This window comes from Chinchilla lanigera, unplaced genomic scaffold (assembly GCF_000276665.1).
Source record: "Chinchilla lanigera isolate Chin_1 unplaced genomic scaffold, ChiLan1.0 scaffold00048, whole genome shotgun sequence".
NCBI classification, from domain to species: Eukaryota; Metazoa; Chordata; class Mammalia; order Rodentia; family Chinchillidae; genus Chinchilla; species Chinchilla lanigera.
In genome coordinates, this window is record NW_004955449.1 from 377,488 (window position 1) to 394,596 (window position 17,109).

General features: G+C 35.2%; 1 protein-coding gene across 1 annotated transcript in view; it reads left to right on the forward strand.

Moving 5' to 3' along the window:
* The window catches only part of Atf2 (activating transcription factor 2), a 78,656-nt gene that overhangs the window by 44,925 nt on the left and 16,622 nt on the right, over positions 1 to 17,109 (forward strand). The window contains 2 exon segments of the mRNA XM_005393172.2: positions 10,118 to 10,267; positions 14,089 to 14,295. Of these exon segments, the coding sequence (XP_005393229.2) occupies positions 10,118 to 10,267; positions 14,089 to 14,295 (357 nt within the window).

Below are 17,109 nucleotides of genomic sequence, written 5' to 3' on the forward strand. Positions count from 1 at the left end.
ACTGTGGAAATCAGTTTGGAGATTCCTCAGCAAACTAGGTCTAGAGGTCCCATTCAACCCAGCTATCCCCCTTCTGGGTATCTTCCCAGAAGATCTGAAAACACCATATCACAGCAATATATGTGCACCCATATTCATAGCAGCGCAATTTTTAATTGCTAAATTGTGGGAGCAACCCAAATATCCATCCACTGAGGAATGGATTAAAAAATTGTGGTATTTTTATATAACAGAATATTACTCAGCTATAAAGAAAAATAAACTCGAGGCTTTTTATGGGTAAATGGTCACAACTAGAGACCATACTCACAAGTGAAATTAAACCAGACCTCCATGTGTAAGCAACATATTGTCTCACTAGTGTAAGTACCTGAAAGAGTGAATAAAAATTAGGAGGTATGACAGACATTGTGAAATGAAAGGAAAATGCTCAAAAATAAAGAGCAACTGGGGTGAGGAAACAGAGAAAAGAGAGAAGGGGAAATTATGTATGTATGTATATACAGGAGAGCTAACATAGTTGTACTACTGACTTTTATTGCTTTCTGAAAGGAACAGTTAGTGATTAATTACTTGATCAATCTTGCATGTCTGTATTTGTTTTCCTGAGAAATCACTTTGAAGATCCCAGTATGTAATACAACAACCATTGTTAATTTCCTGCCACTTTGTCTGTAACCCTGTATTGTGTATATTGTTCTTATGCTGTTTTGTAAATGGATGTCTGTTTGTTAATACGTTTTCCTTCTTTTATTCTTAAAATAAATTAAAAATAAATAAATAAATATCAATTGCCTGAAATACTAGGGCAATTATGGTTAATTAAAATTTTTCTTTGTGCACAACTTTATTTTATACCTCAATGTTGTTTGATATAGTTACATTTTTTCTCTGTGCTGAATATTCAACACAGGTGCTCTACCACTGAGGTAGACTGCCCTAGGTCTGTTTTATATTTTTATGGAACTAATCTGTTTTCTCTGGCTTCATAAATAGTGTAGAATAAATATTATTTAGTGTCTTTTTGACTCAGGAATTTTCAATACTTATTGTTATCAAGTATATTTATATGTCTAATGTACAAAATGAATCTACTAATCAGGAAAAACACAAATCATCTGATAATTCTTGTTCATATATTCAACAACATCATTAAACAACTATTTCTAACCATTGTTATTTAACATTTTTCAAGTACTAAGAATTTCAACAGGCATGAATTAAATTCTTAAATTTTGAGAATTTTTTAGTAAATGTTTTCCATGATGATCAAAAGAGAGAAAAAGGAGTGTTCTAGAATGCAATCATTGATTTTTTTTCAACATGTACAGCAGTTAGGCTTATATTATCAATAAAGTATGTGGCTTTATTCTCATGCTAGTGATGGTGACTTGTATGCAGAAAAATGATTTTTCAGAAAATTTTTTCAAACAGTACTAGATTTATTAAAGTTATCAAATTGAAATAGTTCTTAAGGCAATTTACAAATATAGTTAGGTAATGATTGCTTTTAAAAGGCTTAAAACAATCTTAAACATGCTAAAATACATTTATAAATGTAGTATATCTTTTCTCTATAATTACCTCAATTGCATAACAAACATTCCTCAGTGCTTTAATAACCTAAATTTATAAATAGGGTAAGGTATGGTTTTCTTAAATATCTCTGTATTTAGAAGCTTAGTTGAGAGTCTTAACACTTACAATAAAATCTTAGGACTAAATTAATCTCTAGATTGAATACTTTAATCCAAGGGTAAACTGTTACTCAGTGTAACAAATTTTAGACATTCATAGAACATAAAATTAACTTCTAAGTTTGTACAAGTACAGCTTGTACAGCTTCTAAGTTTGAAATTGAAATGTCAGCGTCATTAATTTGTTAAGGTGGAAAGACTTAGCAAATAAATAATTTTTTTCTCTTATACAACCGGAGATTGAACTCAGAGTGCACTGAACTATATCCTAAGCTCTTTATTGAAACAGGGTCTCACTGGACATTGTGGCACATGCCTGTAATTCCAGCACTCAAGAGGCTGAGTCAAGAGAATCGCTGTGAGTTTGAAGCCAGCCAGGGCTATAAAATGAGTTCAAGGCCAATCTGAACTACACACAAGACCCTGTCTCAAAAAACAAAAAGAGGGCTGGGGATGTACCTCAGCAGCCCAGCCTCTGCCTGGAAGCACAAGGTAGTGAGTTTGATTTCCAGTACCAATAAATAAATAAATAAGCACAAGGTAGTGAGTTCGATTTCCAGTACCAATAAGTAAATAAATAAACAAACAAACTTACCAAAAATAGAAGAAGAAGAAAACGGTCTCACTAAATTGTTTAGGCTGGCACCAAATGTGTGATCCTCTGCCTCAACCTCTCAAGTAGCTGAAATTATAGCCATGTGCCACCATGCCCAGCCCAAACAAATAATTCTGTCATAGCAGCTAAAGAAAATTGAATTTGGATTCATAATACAGTACACAAAAGTTTCTTATTTACTAAATAGATAGTCACAGGACTTGATTCTTGCCTCAGAAATAGAATTCCACATGAATGCTCTCCAAATGGATGGTTTCCCCTCACAACCCTTAAATTCATATGACATATTAATATAATTCTTACTGTTCATCTGTGTGAAGCCTTATCTTCTTAAATTACTCAGTTGGATGTTTTTATTGTGTTCGTAGCTGTATACATATTTTTATATATTTATGGCTATTTAAACATTATCCTGGCATCCTGCATCTCTCTAGAAGTTATTTTACCTTGTGATCACAATCATAATGACATGCTAAATAATTTAGCAGTAGTGATTCTGCTAACATGATCTGTGGTTAAATAAGAGAAATGTCAGAAATAGAACATGCAAGAATGTAGCACACTACAATTAAAGAGAAACTTAACATGTTTCTTAAATATAGCCAAGGATATTTTTGTAACTTTTTGATTTTCAGATGCTCAGGGCTTACAGACAATATTTTAAGTCTTCAGAGAAGTAATAGTGTGGTAAAAAAGAAGTCCTTACTTCTTCTCTTTTTAACAGAGTGGTAGGAAAAATGGGAGTAAGGACTTAAAAATACAGGATTATCAAATACTTTCTTTTTTTGGTACTGGGAATTGAACTCAGAACCTCGTGCTTGCTAGGCAGGTGTGATTCCACTGAGCTATAGTCTCAGCCCTGTCTAATCCTTTTAATACTATAGGAAAATTCCCAAGATCTACAGAATTACACCAGATCTCATCAAACTTAGGTTCAGGCGTTTTGTCATAAGCACGTAAATTATGGATATTTGCTATCCATACTACTCTAATAAAATAACTTTCTTATGTAATATTTGTGATCACAGAGTTAACTCTTTTGAATAAGAAAGTGCTAATCGTTTAGGAGTCTTGAGAAGGTTTACTGTCAGGGATGTAGCTCAGTGGCATAAGCACTTGCCTAGCAAGCCTAGGGTCATGAGTTCGATTACTGGTACCCAAAAAAAAAAGGTTTACTAAAATATTTAAGTAAAACCCTCGAGAACCATTCCTTTAATACTTGTGTGACAAACTGAGAAATACCTTGGCACACAGTGGGTAGCCAGTAGGTTTTCTGCAGGGGTTTCTGCTAAGAGCTGACAGAGGGCATCTTGGCAAATGTTCAGAAACCTCCATTAACTTGGTTGGGCCCTGCATGGAACCTCATGTTCAGCAGAATTCTCCTGACCTGCCTCTGCATGCCAAGCTAATCAGCAAACACCTAATGAGCCCACACCAAAGAAGCAGACCCTCTCCCAACCCACTTCATTTTCCTGTGTTCTCTAGGGGTGGGAGACAAGACTGCATGAGGACTGATGATGCTGCAAAGACCACAATAATGATAATTAACTTGCTGAATGTAGAAGATTATGCTGTTAATTAGTTGCAAAATAAAGATAAGTAATAGAGCAGCAGATGGTAAGATAACACCCAGGAGAAGGAGGGTTATTACTCTGATGAGCTTTTGTGGCACATATGAAATATGGATCTGACTTTTCCATAAATTGTTTCTAAAGAACATTTTTTCTTTCAGCTATGATAGGTAGTTTGCTCCTACCAAGTTCTGACAGATGTGATAAAATTTATTTTCAAGGGTGTAACATAAAGAACTTGAATAACATTTTCAGCAGATCATGTTGGAAAAATGACGTCAAATTGGTCACAAAAAACAACAAACCTACTCACCCTTTCATTAATTGTCACATAGTGTAAGAAAAAGGCTTTCAGCATACTAGTAGAACTGTACATCACTAAAAACTAAGTATTAAAAAACTAATCTTAGAAATATAATCATAAAGTTATTTTAGTTTTCTTTCAAGCAGTATATGCCTTTACTTTAAAAACAAATTATAGTCAGGTGTGGTGGTGCCCACCTGTAATCCCAGCACTAAGGAGGCTGAGGCAGGAGGATCCTTGCAAGTTCAGCACCAGTCTGAGCTAAAATGTGAGCTCAAGGCCAGCCTGAACTGCATAGTGAGACCCTCTCTCAAAAACACTAAAGGAAGGAGAAAAGGAAGGAAGGAAGGAAGGAAGGAAGGAAGGAAGGAAGGAAGGAAGGAAGGAAGGAAGGAAGAAAGGAAGGAAGGAAGGAAAGGCCAACCAGCCTAGGTTTTGTTGTACATATTGGAGATAATAGGCCTTTTAAATCTTAATTTTTCTGAGTGCTTAGTCTTTATTTCCCTGAATAATTAATCTTTACTTACAATAAGTTTCCCTTATTGAGGGAAATTTTGGTTTTATTAATGGACTCACCAATGTCAGATACTCAACTCAGTTGTACTTAGACTGCTTCGTATTCTGAAATTCTGATGTGGCAAAGCTTTTCTTTAAAATATGTGCAATGAACCAAGAGTCAAGAGAAGAGTTTGTAGTTCTGTCTCTGCTACTAACTTACTCTATAGGGCCAGGGGTGTGGCTCAGCAGCACAGACTGCCTAGCAAGCGCGAGATCGTGAATTTGATTCCCGGTACCAAAAAATAATAATAATAATAATAATTTACTCTACAATTTTGAAAAGTAAACTCACTCTGAGAAGTTCATCTGTAAGACGATGGTTGGACTAATTTCTATTATCTCCGCTAACTCCTTAATTTTATTATAAAATGAAATTCATTTATATTTGTTTTCTTTAATTTTTGAAAGCAAGGTGTTTGGCCTGCTTTAAGACACTTCTGTCAGCTGGGCGTGGTGGCACATGCCTGTAATCCAGCAGTTGTAGGGCTAAGGCTAGAGGATCACCATGAGTTCAAGGCTAGCCTACACTACAATATGAGGCCCTGTCTCAAAAACATATCCCTAACAAATATATAGGGTGGATTATGGGTATCCTTATATTAATTGTAAAATTTATATGAATGATGTTTAATAGCTGCTTTACTTTATTTTTAACACCCTATATTTCTGTTGTAGTTTTTAAAAACTGAACCAGCAGTTCAGAACAGTGTTAACCCTTAAAATATCTTTCTTACATTTTATACCCAGTGGCACACTTTCCCAGTCAGACCCATTGTAATCAATGTAACAGCATGGAGCAAACATTAGTGCTTCCTCACTGGATGTGTACTGTATACCCTAGGGCAGTTAAGGGAGGATAATGAATGAATACTGATGTTGCTTTTAAGTGCTCTATAAGGTAGTAACTCGCCCTACAAAGATTATTCAAGAGAGTGATGTTTATGTACTTCAGACTCCCCTATGTGCTGTTACTGTATTTCATTAATTCTAAGAGTTGAGCTCTTCACTATAAAACTTTAAATGCTCTTTAATTCTATGTTTTCTACCCAAGGACTTTAAAATGTGTTTCCAACGTATAATTTACCAAGCCTCACAGCTCAACTTGTAGTGATACGTACGCAAAGCTCCAGTGTAGCACTGTAGACTGTTGTATTTTGATGTCTGACCTATTAATAAAAGATACACATATGCAGACCATCTATTTCCTCACACTTTCCTCCTTTGTTGTGTTTATGTGACCTGCATGTTTTCTAACTTTGATCTGTCTTCTTTCGGTTCTTCTTGATCATTTCCTTCAGAATTTCTCTGACGCCAGTCAGTTACTGTTTTGTTCCTTCATCTCACTTCAGTTTCAGTCCATCTGTTCACTCTCATCCCATTACCTGTCACCATACTAATCTCTTCCATCATTGCTACTAATAGAATTGTTTCTGCTTGTTTAGAAAACAAAAGGGGGGAAAATGAAAGAACTAAGAATCTTGTCTGGATTCTGAAAAATACAGTGTATGATATAGGCTTAAATATGTTTTACATATAAAATATGTAGCCAAATATTACTTAAGATGATCCCTAAGTTCACTTTGAAAATAGGTGGAAACTCCTCACCTCATGCTAAAAAAATAGGTGCCTTAGTAGCTATTCTTGAAAAAATAAGGAAGCTGATGTTTGAGAAAACTTCTTATGAGTCAGTTTTGCATGGTAATTTTTACTTCAACTCCTACAATTGGTAAATTTAGTCCTAATTTACAGTGAAGAAACCAGGATTCAAAAACTAATGATTTGTAACCCCTAGCACTCTTGGGAGGCAAGTTCAAGCCCAGCCTAGATAATTTAGTAAGATTCTGTCTCAAAAAATCAAAAAATAAAGCTGGGTACGGTGGTGCACGCCTGTAATCCCTGCACTCAGGAGGCTGAGACAGGAGGAACATTTTGAGTTCGAGGCCAGCCTGAACTGCATAGCGAGACCCTGTCTCAAGAAGACAAAAAAATAAATATAAAAAGAGCTGGAGATAGAGATGCAACTCAGTGTGAAGACTCATGGTACCGGGTGCAATCCCCAGTACCATAATAATAACAGCGACAACAATAATAATGGTTTGTTCAAAGTTCCCCATAGTTTGAGGTTAAAATGTTCTAAGTATTGTTTTCTCAGCTGTGTGAGACTCCATAATCAGTAAAGATACTAAAACTTTACATGTATTGTTCTTTTTATAATTTATAAAGAATGTCTGTCAGAACAGAGAGAAAGTGCCTGATCCTGGGTGACAAGACTTGACAGTTTCAATCCTTAGTGATTGTCTTTTGAATTATTAAGCCATGTAGTCAGTGTCAGGTTATGATGCCATGGGAAAAATGTGCACTTTGACATTAAACGGGGATTCATACCCAGCATTGGAACTAATTTAAGGTTGTGTGACCTTGAGCAAATCATCACTGGCTTCATTGGATACTATCCAATTAAAAACACGTTGAAGAGCTACTGACAACAACAGCCCAAATGAATCTCACATCCATTATGCAAAGGGTTTTTTTGGGTTTTGGTTTTTTTTGTCTTTTTGAGACAGGGTCTTGCTATGCAGTTCAGGCTGGCTTTGAGCTCATTTTGTAGCCCAGGCTGGTCTCAAACTTGCAGCGATCCTCCTGCCTCAGCCTCCCGAGGGCTGGGATTACAGGCATGCACCACCACACCCAGCCCATTATGCAAGGGGAAAGAAGCCAGATTTAAAAAGCTGTATGCTGCACGCTTTTGCTGATATGGTAATTCTGGACATGACAAAATTCTTGAAATGAGAAAACAGACCATGGGTTTCCAGATACGATGGGTGGGAGGAGAATATGATTGGAAAGGATCTGGGGCATTTGGGCTATAGAACTGTTTTGCATCTTGATTGTGGATGAAGTTGGATGGATATATGTGCTTGTTGAAACTCAGAACTACACACTAAAATGTAAAGAGGAAACTGGCCATATGTAACTTACAGCTCAATAAAACTTTTTTTTACACTGACTTCATTTTAAAAATCATAGCCAGAATCTACTAGGATTAAGAATAGATTGAAAGTGTTCACTGACACATATCCAAGTATTATTGCCTCAGTTGAAATTTTAATGACTAATAAATAGAAGATATGCATATATGAACATAAATGACTTAATTTTGAATAGTTGTAAAATCATCTAATTATTTTATTTGTTTTAAGATAGGTTCTCACTATGTCGTTCAGGCTGGCCTCAAACACATGGCAGTCTTCCAGCCTCAGCCTCGCAAATGCTGGGATTAAGCCAGGCATGGTGGCACACACCTGTAATCCCAGCACTTGGGAGGCTGAGGCAGATTTTTTTTTTTTTTTGTTTTTGTTTTTTGGGTTTTTGGTTTTTCTCTGGTACCGGGAATCGAACTCACGACCTTGCGCTTGCCAGGCAGGCGCTTTTGCCGCTGAGCTAAATCCCCAGCCCCTCTGAGGCAGATTGATCATTGCAAGTTCAAGACCAGCCTGAGCTACAAAATGGCTCAAGACCAGCCTGGACTGCATATCGAGACCTTGTCTCAGAAAGACAGAAAAAAAAAGTTCTGGGATTATAGGCATGTGCTACCACACCCAGCCTAAATTGTTCTTAGAGTAAACAAAAGCAGTTGTATTAGAATCATTTGGGGTTCTTTTTAAGATGCTCTTGTCTCACACCCGTCCTTCTTTTCTCTACTCAGAGAAGGAAGAAAAAAGACTGCCAAGAATCTGTTGTTTAACACGTACACCTTGGACAGTTACTTCTACTTTTGGGAAGCACTGGATAGACTGCATCACAGTTTTATTTATTTATTTATTTATTTTGGTTTTTTGGTTTTTCTTCCAGTACCGGGAACCAAACTCACGACCTTGTGCTTGCCAGGCAGGCGCTGTGCCGCTGAGCTAATTCCCCAGCCCCTGCATCACAGTTTTTATACTAGTATTTGAGAAGGGGAAGGTAGTGTGAGGGTTTCTCTCCCTCCATACATATACCTGAGTATGGACCTTAAGAAAATGTAGTGGACATGTCTCTGGTTCAGATGTTTGTAATAAAACTGATTTTGGACTCAAGCACTATATCTCAGTTACCAAGAGCAACATCAGCAAAAATAGCCTTAGGTCTGAAATCCTTGAAGTCCATATTTGAGACAAGATCTCACTATGCAGTTCAAGCTAGCCACTCTCTGTGGAGTTTAGGCTGGCTTCAATCAAACCCATGACAGTCCTCCTGCCTCAGCCTCCTGAGTGCTGGCAATCTAGCTGTGCACCATGGTACTCCGCTTTGAAATCCTTTTTACCACTACAGTATTGCAGCATGATTTTGTGTTAATTGCTTCATATTTTCACATCATAACAATAAAATTAGCTTTAAGAACCTAATTTTGTCAGTTAGTAAATATGTTTGTTATTCTAATCAACAGACCAGACTTGAAGAGATACAAAGAAATATAACACAGTAGCCAGCTGTGGTGGTTCATGCCTGTAAACCAGCACTCGGCAGGTTGAGGCAGGAGGATCGCTGGGAGTTTGAGGCCAAAAACTACATAGTAAGATCGTGTCTCAGAAAAGCAATACAAGTTCCACTCTTAAAAAAGTTGTCTAGTTGGAAGATAAGATCATCACTAGTCACATAAGATAATTTTTTGCTGATAGAGTAATGAGCTTCATTTGAATTATGTCTTTATTAAAAGGAATAGCCATAAATATCTAGGCCAGGGCATCTTTTTAACAGTAGATCTTTCATACTCTGAAAGGGACTCAGGTCTAATTCAGTTAACTAGCAAAATAGTACCTAGTGGAAGAGATAGATCTACGTACTGGGAACAGCAAAGATCTACAATAGGTAAACCCAACTGTAGGTTCTAGATGAAAATATAACAGCTGCAGTATCTAAACAATACAGAGTCAGGTCATTGTTCAGGTAAGTGCACCAAACCTATAAACAGAGATCAAATAGACTCAGTCTGGAAAAGATTTTGGTGCTAGCATCTAGGCAGAGCCTGGTAAGATCTATTGGAATAGGGTAACAGAGAATACATGTGAAACTGTGATGATTAACTTGTGTTGCATATTTTAACGAAGCTTTCAGGTAATAGTATTTTTATTTTTAATTCTTCAGAATTGACTAGAAGCAGCAAAGTATAGAATCTTCTAGTAGTGCTAGACAAAGTTTTTCAGAGGTCCTGTTGTTTGTCATATTGATATTTATAATACAATAAAATACAAATGGAAAATAATTTTAAAGTCAAATGTGTTTATATGTTCCTTAACAAATAATATATTTTTGGCTGGCAAAGAGTATGCTGAGAGTTAGGTTTGGGTCTGAAGCAGGGAACCGCTTTTTAAAAATAGTGTTTACATTTCAGAGATTAAAAGCTGCTTTGACCCAGCAACATCCTCCAGTTACCAACGGTGATACCGTCAAAGGTCATGGTAGTGGATTGGTTAGGACTCAGTCAGAAGAATCTCGTCCACAGTCATTGCAACAGCCGGCCACATCCACTACAGAAACTCCGGTATGTGTGTTGTTTTTATCATTTACCACTCCAGTCTTCCTTATGAAGACAAATACGATGTGACATAAAGGACTTCTGTATACAGTTTGAAGAAAAACATTTCTGGTCATGTTCTTTTTCTAAAACTGTATCAAAGTCCTCGGGCTGAGGATGTAGTTGAGTGGTAGAGCACTTGCCTAGCATTGTGGGAGGCCCTGGGTTTAAACCCTAGCACCACAACCAGCTCACCCCAACCCCACAAAAAAAAGATTTGCAGACCAAAACTATATCAAGCCTTAAGAGAAGGTGGGTCAGTGTGTAAGCATTGGTACAAAAAGAAATAAAAATAATATTATTGTAAGAATATTATATTATTATAAATATATTTTATAATATATATTTATATTATATTTTTATATAATATATAATAATATATTTTAATATATTATTATAAATAATATTATTATAACAATCATTATTGTGTGAGACATCTGTAATTTTGAGGGTTTGATTGTTTTTGGTTTGGGGCTTTCTGTTTGTTTTTGTACTGGGGAACTTGAACCCAAGGCCTTCACACTGGGCTACATCTTCCACTCTCTTTTTATTTTTATTTTTTTGAGACAAGGTCTTGCTAAATTGCTAAATTACCCAGGCTGGGGGGACAAACTTATGATCCTTCTGTGTCAGCCTCCCAGAGTGCTGGGGATACAGGCATATTCCACCATATCAAGCTCCCTATAAATGTTTCTGTAGGTATTTGTATGTATATTGATCTGACATGGCACAGTAGTTTTGTTTTGTTTTGTTCTTTCGTCTTTTTGAGACAGGGTCTCACTATGCAGTTCAAGCTGGCCTTGAGCTCAGTTTGTAGCCCAGGCTAGTCTTGAACTTGCAACAGTTCTCCTGCATCAGCCTCCTGAGTGCTGGGATTACAGGTGTGTACCACCATGCCCGGCAGCCACAGTTTTTAAAGAAACTGGTATTTCTATTTATTCTAGTACAGTCAAACTGAAACACCTTTGAGAAATGTACTTCATCCCATATTTCTTGATTGAGGAGCTTTAGAATTGAAGCTTTATCCTCTTGGAGAATTTTTCGTATAATTAGAAAAATATTAGAACCTTACATTGAGGAGGGTACAGAGTTTTGTTCTTTTAATTGTCACAAAATACGAACTTATTATAAAACAGATTATAACTGTTAAAATATTTTTCTTGCTGAGATGTAAGCTGTGCTCTGTATGACCTGTAAGTTATGCTCTATGTTACAGACAATGACAATTTGAGTACTTGAGGAATGTAATATTCTTCAGAAATGTACGTAACTTCCTTTTTCAAGTAGCAAAACCAACATCTTTATAAAAAATATTTGGACCTCTTTTTTTTAATTATAATGGGTTTTCCTGTTTTCTGTAATGACATATATTAGCTATTGTGATGATCTCTGTAGCCATTAACTGCCAGAACTAGTTCCAGATATTTCAGAGAAACATGTTTTTCCTTTAGTAATTTTTGTTTCTGTGTTTAATATTTGCTCACTCAATATAAAGTATTACTCCACTATTTGTATAAATTTCTTACTTGTAGGTAATCAGAACTCTTTCAGAAAAATATAATCATACATACACATGTATATGTCTAAGTATATATTGTATTATTGACATAAATTATTCTTGAATTAAAACTTGTGAAATACTACCAAAGGAGCTGCCGATATGTCTTATAGCAGCTGTTTATGCTAGGGATCCTTTTCATTTATCTCTGTGAGTCCCTAACATAATTGATATTTCTGTATGTCTACTCTGTATTTCTACAATAAAGGGTTACTGTGTTTCTATTAAATATTTCAGAACACTAGACCTTTTATGTTCTCTACTTGAAGTATTGGCATTAAAAAGCAAAAGTTTACAAACAAAGAAACACAAGTAAAAGGTTTAAATTACCATCTATGCAGAGGTATTTAACTATATTTTATCTTTGTAAAACTTAAGATAAAATGGAATGTAATTGTGATTGTTATCCACTAAACACCTTTTTTTTTTCTGGTACCGGGAATCAAACTCAGGACCTTGTGCTTGCCAGGCAGGCGCTTGTGCTGCTGAGGTATATCCCCGGCCCTCCACTAAAAAACTTTACTTGGTGGTTAAGAGAAAAAGTGAATGAATGCACAGCGAATCACCAACAGAGTGAAGGGACAAACCAAAGTGTGGGAAAAAATTTTTGCCAGCTGTTCCTCAGACAGGATTACGATTGAGAACATACAAAGAACTGAAAAACCTCAGACCCCCAAAATTTAAAGACTCGATCCAAATATGGGCATCTGAGAGGAATACACATATCTCAGATGAAAAAGTATAAACAGCAAATAAATACATGAAAAAATGTTTAATATCACTAGTCATTTGAGAGATGCAAATTAAAACATCACTGAGATTCTGTCTCACCCTGGAAAGAATGGCTATTATCAAGAAATCAACCAGTAACAAATACTGGAGGGGCTGTGGGGAGAAAAGGAATACTTCTCTACTGTTGGTGGGAGTGTAGACTGGTGCAACTACTGTGGAAATCAGTGTGGAGAGTCCTCAAAAAACTAGGACTGGAGATTCCATATGACCCAGGTAGTCCCCTTCTGAGTATCTTCCCAGAAGTTACTAAAAACATCCTTCCACAGCGATATATGTGTACCCATGTTTATAGCTGCACAGTTTGTAATAACTAAATCTTGGAACAGCCCAAATGCCCATCAACCAGTGAATGGGATTTTTTCAACAGTGGATTACTACTCTGTCGTGAAGAAGGATAAGCTCAAGATATTTCTAGGTAAATGGATGCACCTTGAGACCATTACTCTTAAGTGAAATAAATTGGACACATACGTGTAAATGCTGCATTGTTTCTCTGGTGTGAGAAACCAAAAGTGTAAATAAGAACCAAATGTATAATAGGTATTATGAAATAGGGATAAAATGTTCAAATGGGGAGGAGAATAAGGAAGGGGAGAAGGGGGCAAGGAAAGAAGGAAAAAGTTAAAAAAAAATTAGTAAGGAAAAATGGAAACAAAGCTTATGTAAATGAGCTGAAGGGAGGATAGGGGAATGGGGAAAAAAAGAATCAAGTTGTATCATGTACAGGTACAAATTCCTCTGTGATGAATATCATATTTTGTAATCTAAAATATACCAATAAAATCTGATTGAAAAAATATATAAATAAATAAAATGACAATCAGGGCTTTTGTGGGTCTGTCTCCCTACCAGGAAAATGAGCATAAATTGTAAGAACCTTACAAAAAGACTGACCCTAAATTTCAAAACTACACAAAGTATGTACATGTATTACCTCCTGACTTTTAGAAAAGAAAAATGTGTTTAAAGAATGTTGACAGATTTATTGTAAGATGTATTTTATTTCAAAAATAGCATTGAAAACATGGTTTCCTATCATGAATATAATTAGAAAGTTAATAAGCTTTTTTAATTTAGTAATTTATAATCAGTTGTTTTTGCAGGACTGAATAAAGTCCACTAAAAAGTACATTTGGAAAAATACAAGATCTACTTGTGATACACTTATAGTATATGTTCAATTTTTTATATTATTCATAAGTGAAAATATACATACCTTAAAGAGTACATTCACTGTAACACTGCATCCCTGAGAATTTTGTTACAACTAGCTCGTTTATTTTAGGGAAGGAGTTAAACTACAGGGTGATTCTCATGTTCCAAAATACTGATATATTCAACAAGATGTAGAAAATAAAGTTAACTGCTCTCCCTCTTTGATATTCTTTACTGCCTATGTTAATACACTCATTAGACATAACATCTGTGTTTATTATAGGCATCTCCAGCTCACACAACTCCACAAACCCAAAATACAAGTGGTCGTCGAAGAAGAGCAGCTAATGAAGATCCTGATGAAAAAAGGAGAAAGTTTCTAGAGCGAAATAGAGCCGCAGCTTCAAGGTGCCGACAAAAAAGGAAAGTTTGGGTTCAGTCCTTAGAGAAGAAAGCAGAAGACTTGAGTTCATTAAATGGTCAATTGCAGGTAGGATGCATAAATGTGAATTTTGTTTTGTTTATTCATTTTTAATAGTCATGAATGAAACTTTGCCCTGTATTTTTCTAGTTGGCCTTCTAGACATTTTAGGATTTAACATTGGGCATATGCAGAATCTGTTGTAAACCATAGTGTTGTAAAACTGTTTGAATATTGAGATGAATAGAAGACTTTCAACACTGACATGGTTAAGAAATTTAAAATATAATTGTTCACCTATGAAGTGCAAAGTACCTAAACTGTCTGGCTTAAACTTCATAAAGATGTGAAATTATTCACTTCAAAGAAGTTTAAAATTTAGAAGTATCAGTAATATTTTTCTTTTCTTGCTTATTTTTGTTTATGTCATGAACATAAAGTTGCTTCAGCAGCAGTTTTTATTTTTAAACTCTTGAATTATGAACTCTTAAGTTATAAATTATTTTAAGTGAATACGGTACTTGTGAAAGGTGCGAGATTGACAGCTTTGGAAACTGAACAGCTCTGATTATCCACAGAGCAGCTACAGACTGGCCAGTGGCAACATAAATCATTTTATGCTGCCTTGCCAGTGTGCTTCATATAACTTTCTTAGAACCTCATGCAGTAGAAAAGTTTTAAGTCTCCTTTACCCAGTCTGGTAAGATTTCCAGTCGCATTATCTGACAATACCAGATGCATTTCCTTCCTTGTGTTCTTTCTTTTATTTCATTGCTATAACAGTGTGAATATTCTTCCGTAAAATCTTTTACACTACCAAGTAATGACCACCAACTAGAAATTGATGTTAATGAGTGGTAGTTGTTACTAGCATAAGCCAGTCTTTTTAAAAATAATCTTTAATGTAAGACAAGTAGGTATTAATTTTAAAAATACAGCAACACTCTTCAACTTTTAAAATTTTATAACAAATAGAGAATAACAGTGGTTAATGTACTGTGTGTCATAATCTTAAAAGAATAAATGCATAAAGAAAACATAGTACTCATGTATAAGGGAGTACAACTCATGCACACAAAAAAAGGCCTTCAAGTCAAGCGTGGTGGCACACATGTGTAATCCCAACATTCGGGAGGCTGAGGCAAGAGAATTGCTGTGGGTTTGAGGCCAGCCTGGACTGCATAAGTGAGTTCAGAGCCAGCCTGCACTACATAATGAGACCTTGCCTCAAAAAAAAAAAAGAAAAAGAGAAAGCATTCATAGGCAGGTGAATGCATCTTGAGGATATAATGTGAAGTGGAATAAGTCAGACACACAAGCTTAAATATTGCATGGTTTCGCATATGAGAATGGCTCTCTCTTTCATATATATGTATATAAATCATATATATTAGTACATACAAATAGTATATATATGTATATATAGACAGTGTGTGCAAAATGGTAGGTAGATACATAGGACATAAGGAGAAGTTCAAAACCCACTCCTTGGAATTACCCTTCCCAGTTAAAAATGAATCTTGAGGGCTGAGGATAGAGCTCAGTGGTAGAGCACTTGCCTGGCGTGTGCAATGCCCTGGGTTCAGTTCCTACCATTGCACAGATTAATCTTAGTCATTCCTGCTCCTTTCTTAAATCTGTGTGTAAAGATGTCACAAATATAGTTATTTAAATGCTTAGGAAAACATTTTTAACAACAGGCATAACACTTAACAGAATTAAGTTCTACAATTTAATGAATTTTTATAAGGGAGGCACACATTTTGAAAGATCTTGTGCTTTTGAGTAATAACATGGTAGATCAGATTGCCTTACAAGACTGATTTTAACCATTTTCATTTTAATTATTTAGAAAAAATAGAAACATGAATTTAAAAAACTGTACACTCAAGTATATGCTGTTTTGATTGGATTTATAAAGAAATGCTATTATCTGATAAATGAATTCTTACTGAAGAACAAATTTTTAGAAAATATTTTTATTCTTTCTCTTTTAAATAAATGAAACAGATTATAGGTACTACTGATTTAAGTATAAAAATGGCCATTCTTTACTAAAACTATTAGAATATTAACTATTTAAATTTTCAAATGTTTATATTGTATTAGCAAAGTGATTTAAATATATCTTTTATGGTTCTTAACTAACAAAACTTTCTCAGTGACTTGGCAGTTTTATAGTTATATAAATATAAAACATAATCTGTTAGCTTTAGTTGTATTATAGAATAGAGATGATACTTGTCTTGCTTCTCAAGATTGTTGTACAAATCAGTCAAATTAAAATAAATGCAAGTGTTATGAAAAATACTATCATATGAAATTCTAATTAGGCAAATTTATCAGTATTTCTCTTTCTAATTTGTCATGTTGTAGCTTAAGCTATGAAAGTGTTTTACTGTAAGTATATAGTATCATTTAGAAGGTATTTCAGAAAACCTTGTGAAATTTGATATTCAAATTATAATATTTCCCTCATTTATTTTATTATTTCCAGAATATGACAAAAATATTACCATAACAAACTATGCCCTTTTATATTGGCTAATTTGGGTAGATTTTTCTTTACTGGAAAAATAGGCAGGACTTATTGTCTAAGTAGTAGCTAACTGTCACATCATTTTTGAAGCATGAGACTTAAATGGAAATCAAATTTAGGAAATTATTAAATTAAGCTCCACCATTGAACATGAGCTCAGCTATCTCAGATTGGAACAGAATAAGAAAATTATCTTCTTAATCATTAAAAATTAAGTAATAGCATCACCTTAATTTAGAGTTGTATTTCAAGGGACTGGGGATTTAGCTCAGCGGCAAAGCGCCTGCCTGGCAAGCGCAAGGTCGTGAGTTCGGTTCCCGGTACCGGAGAAAAACCAAAAAAAA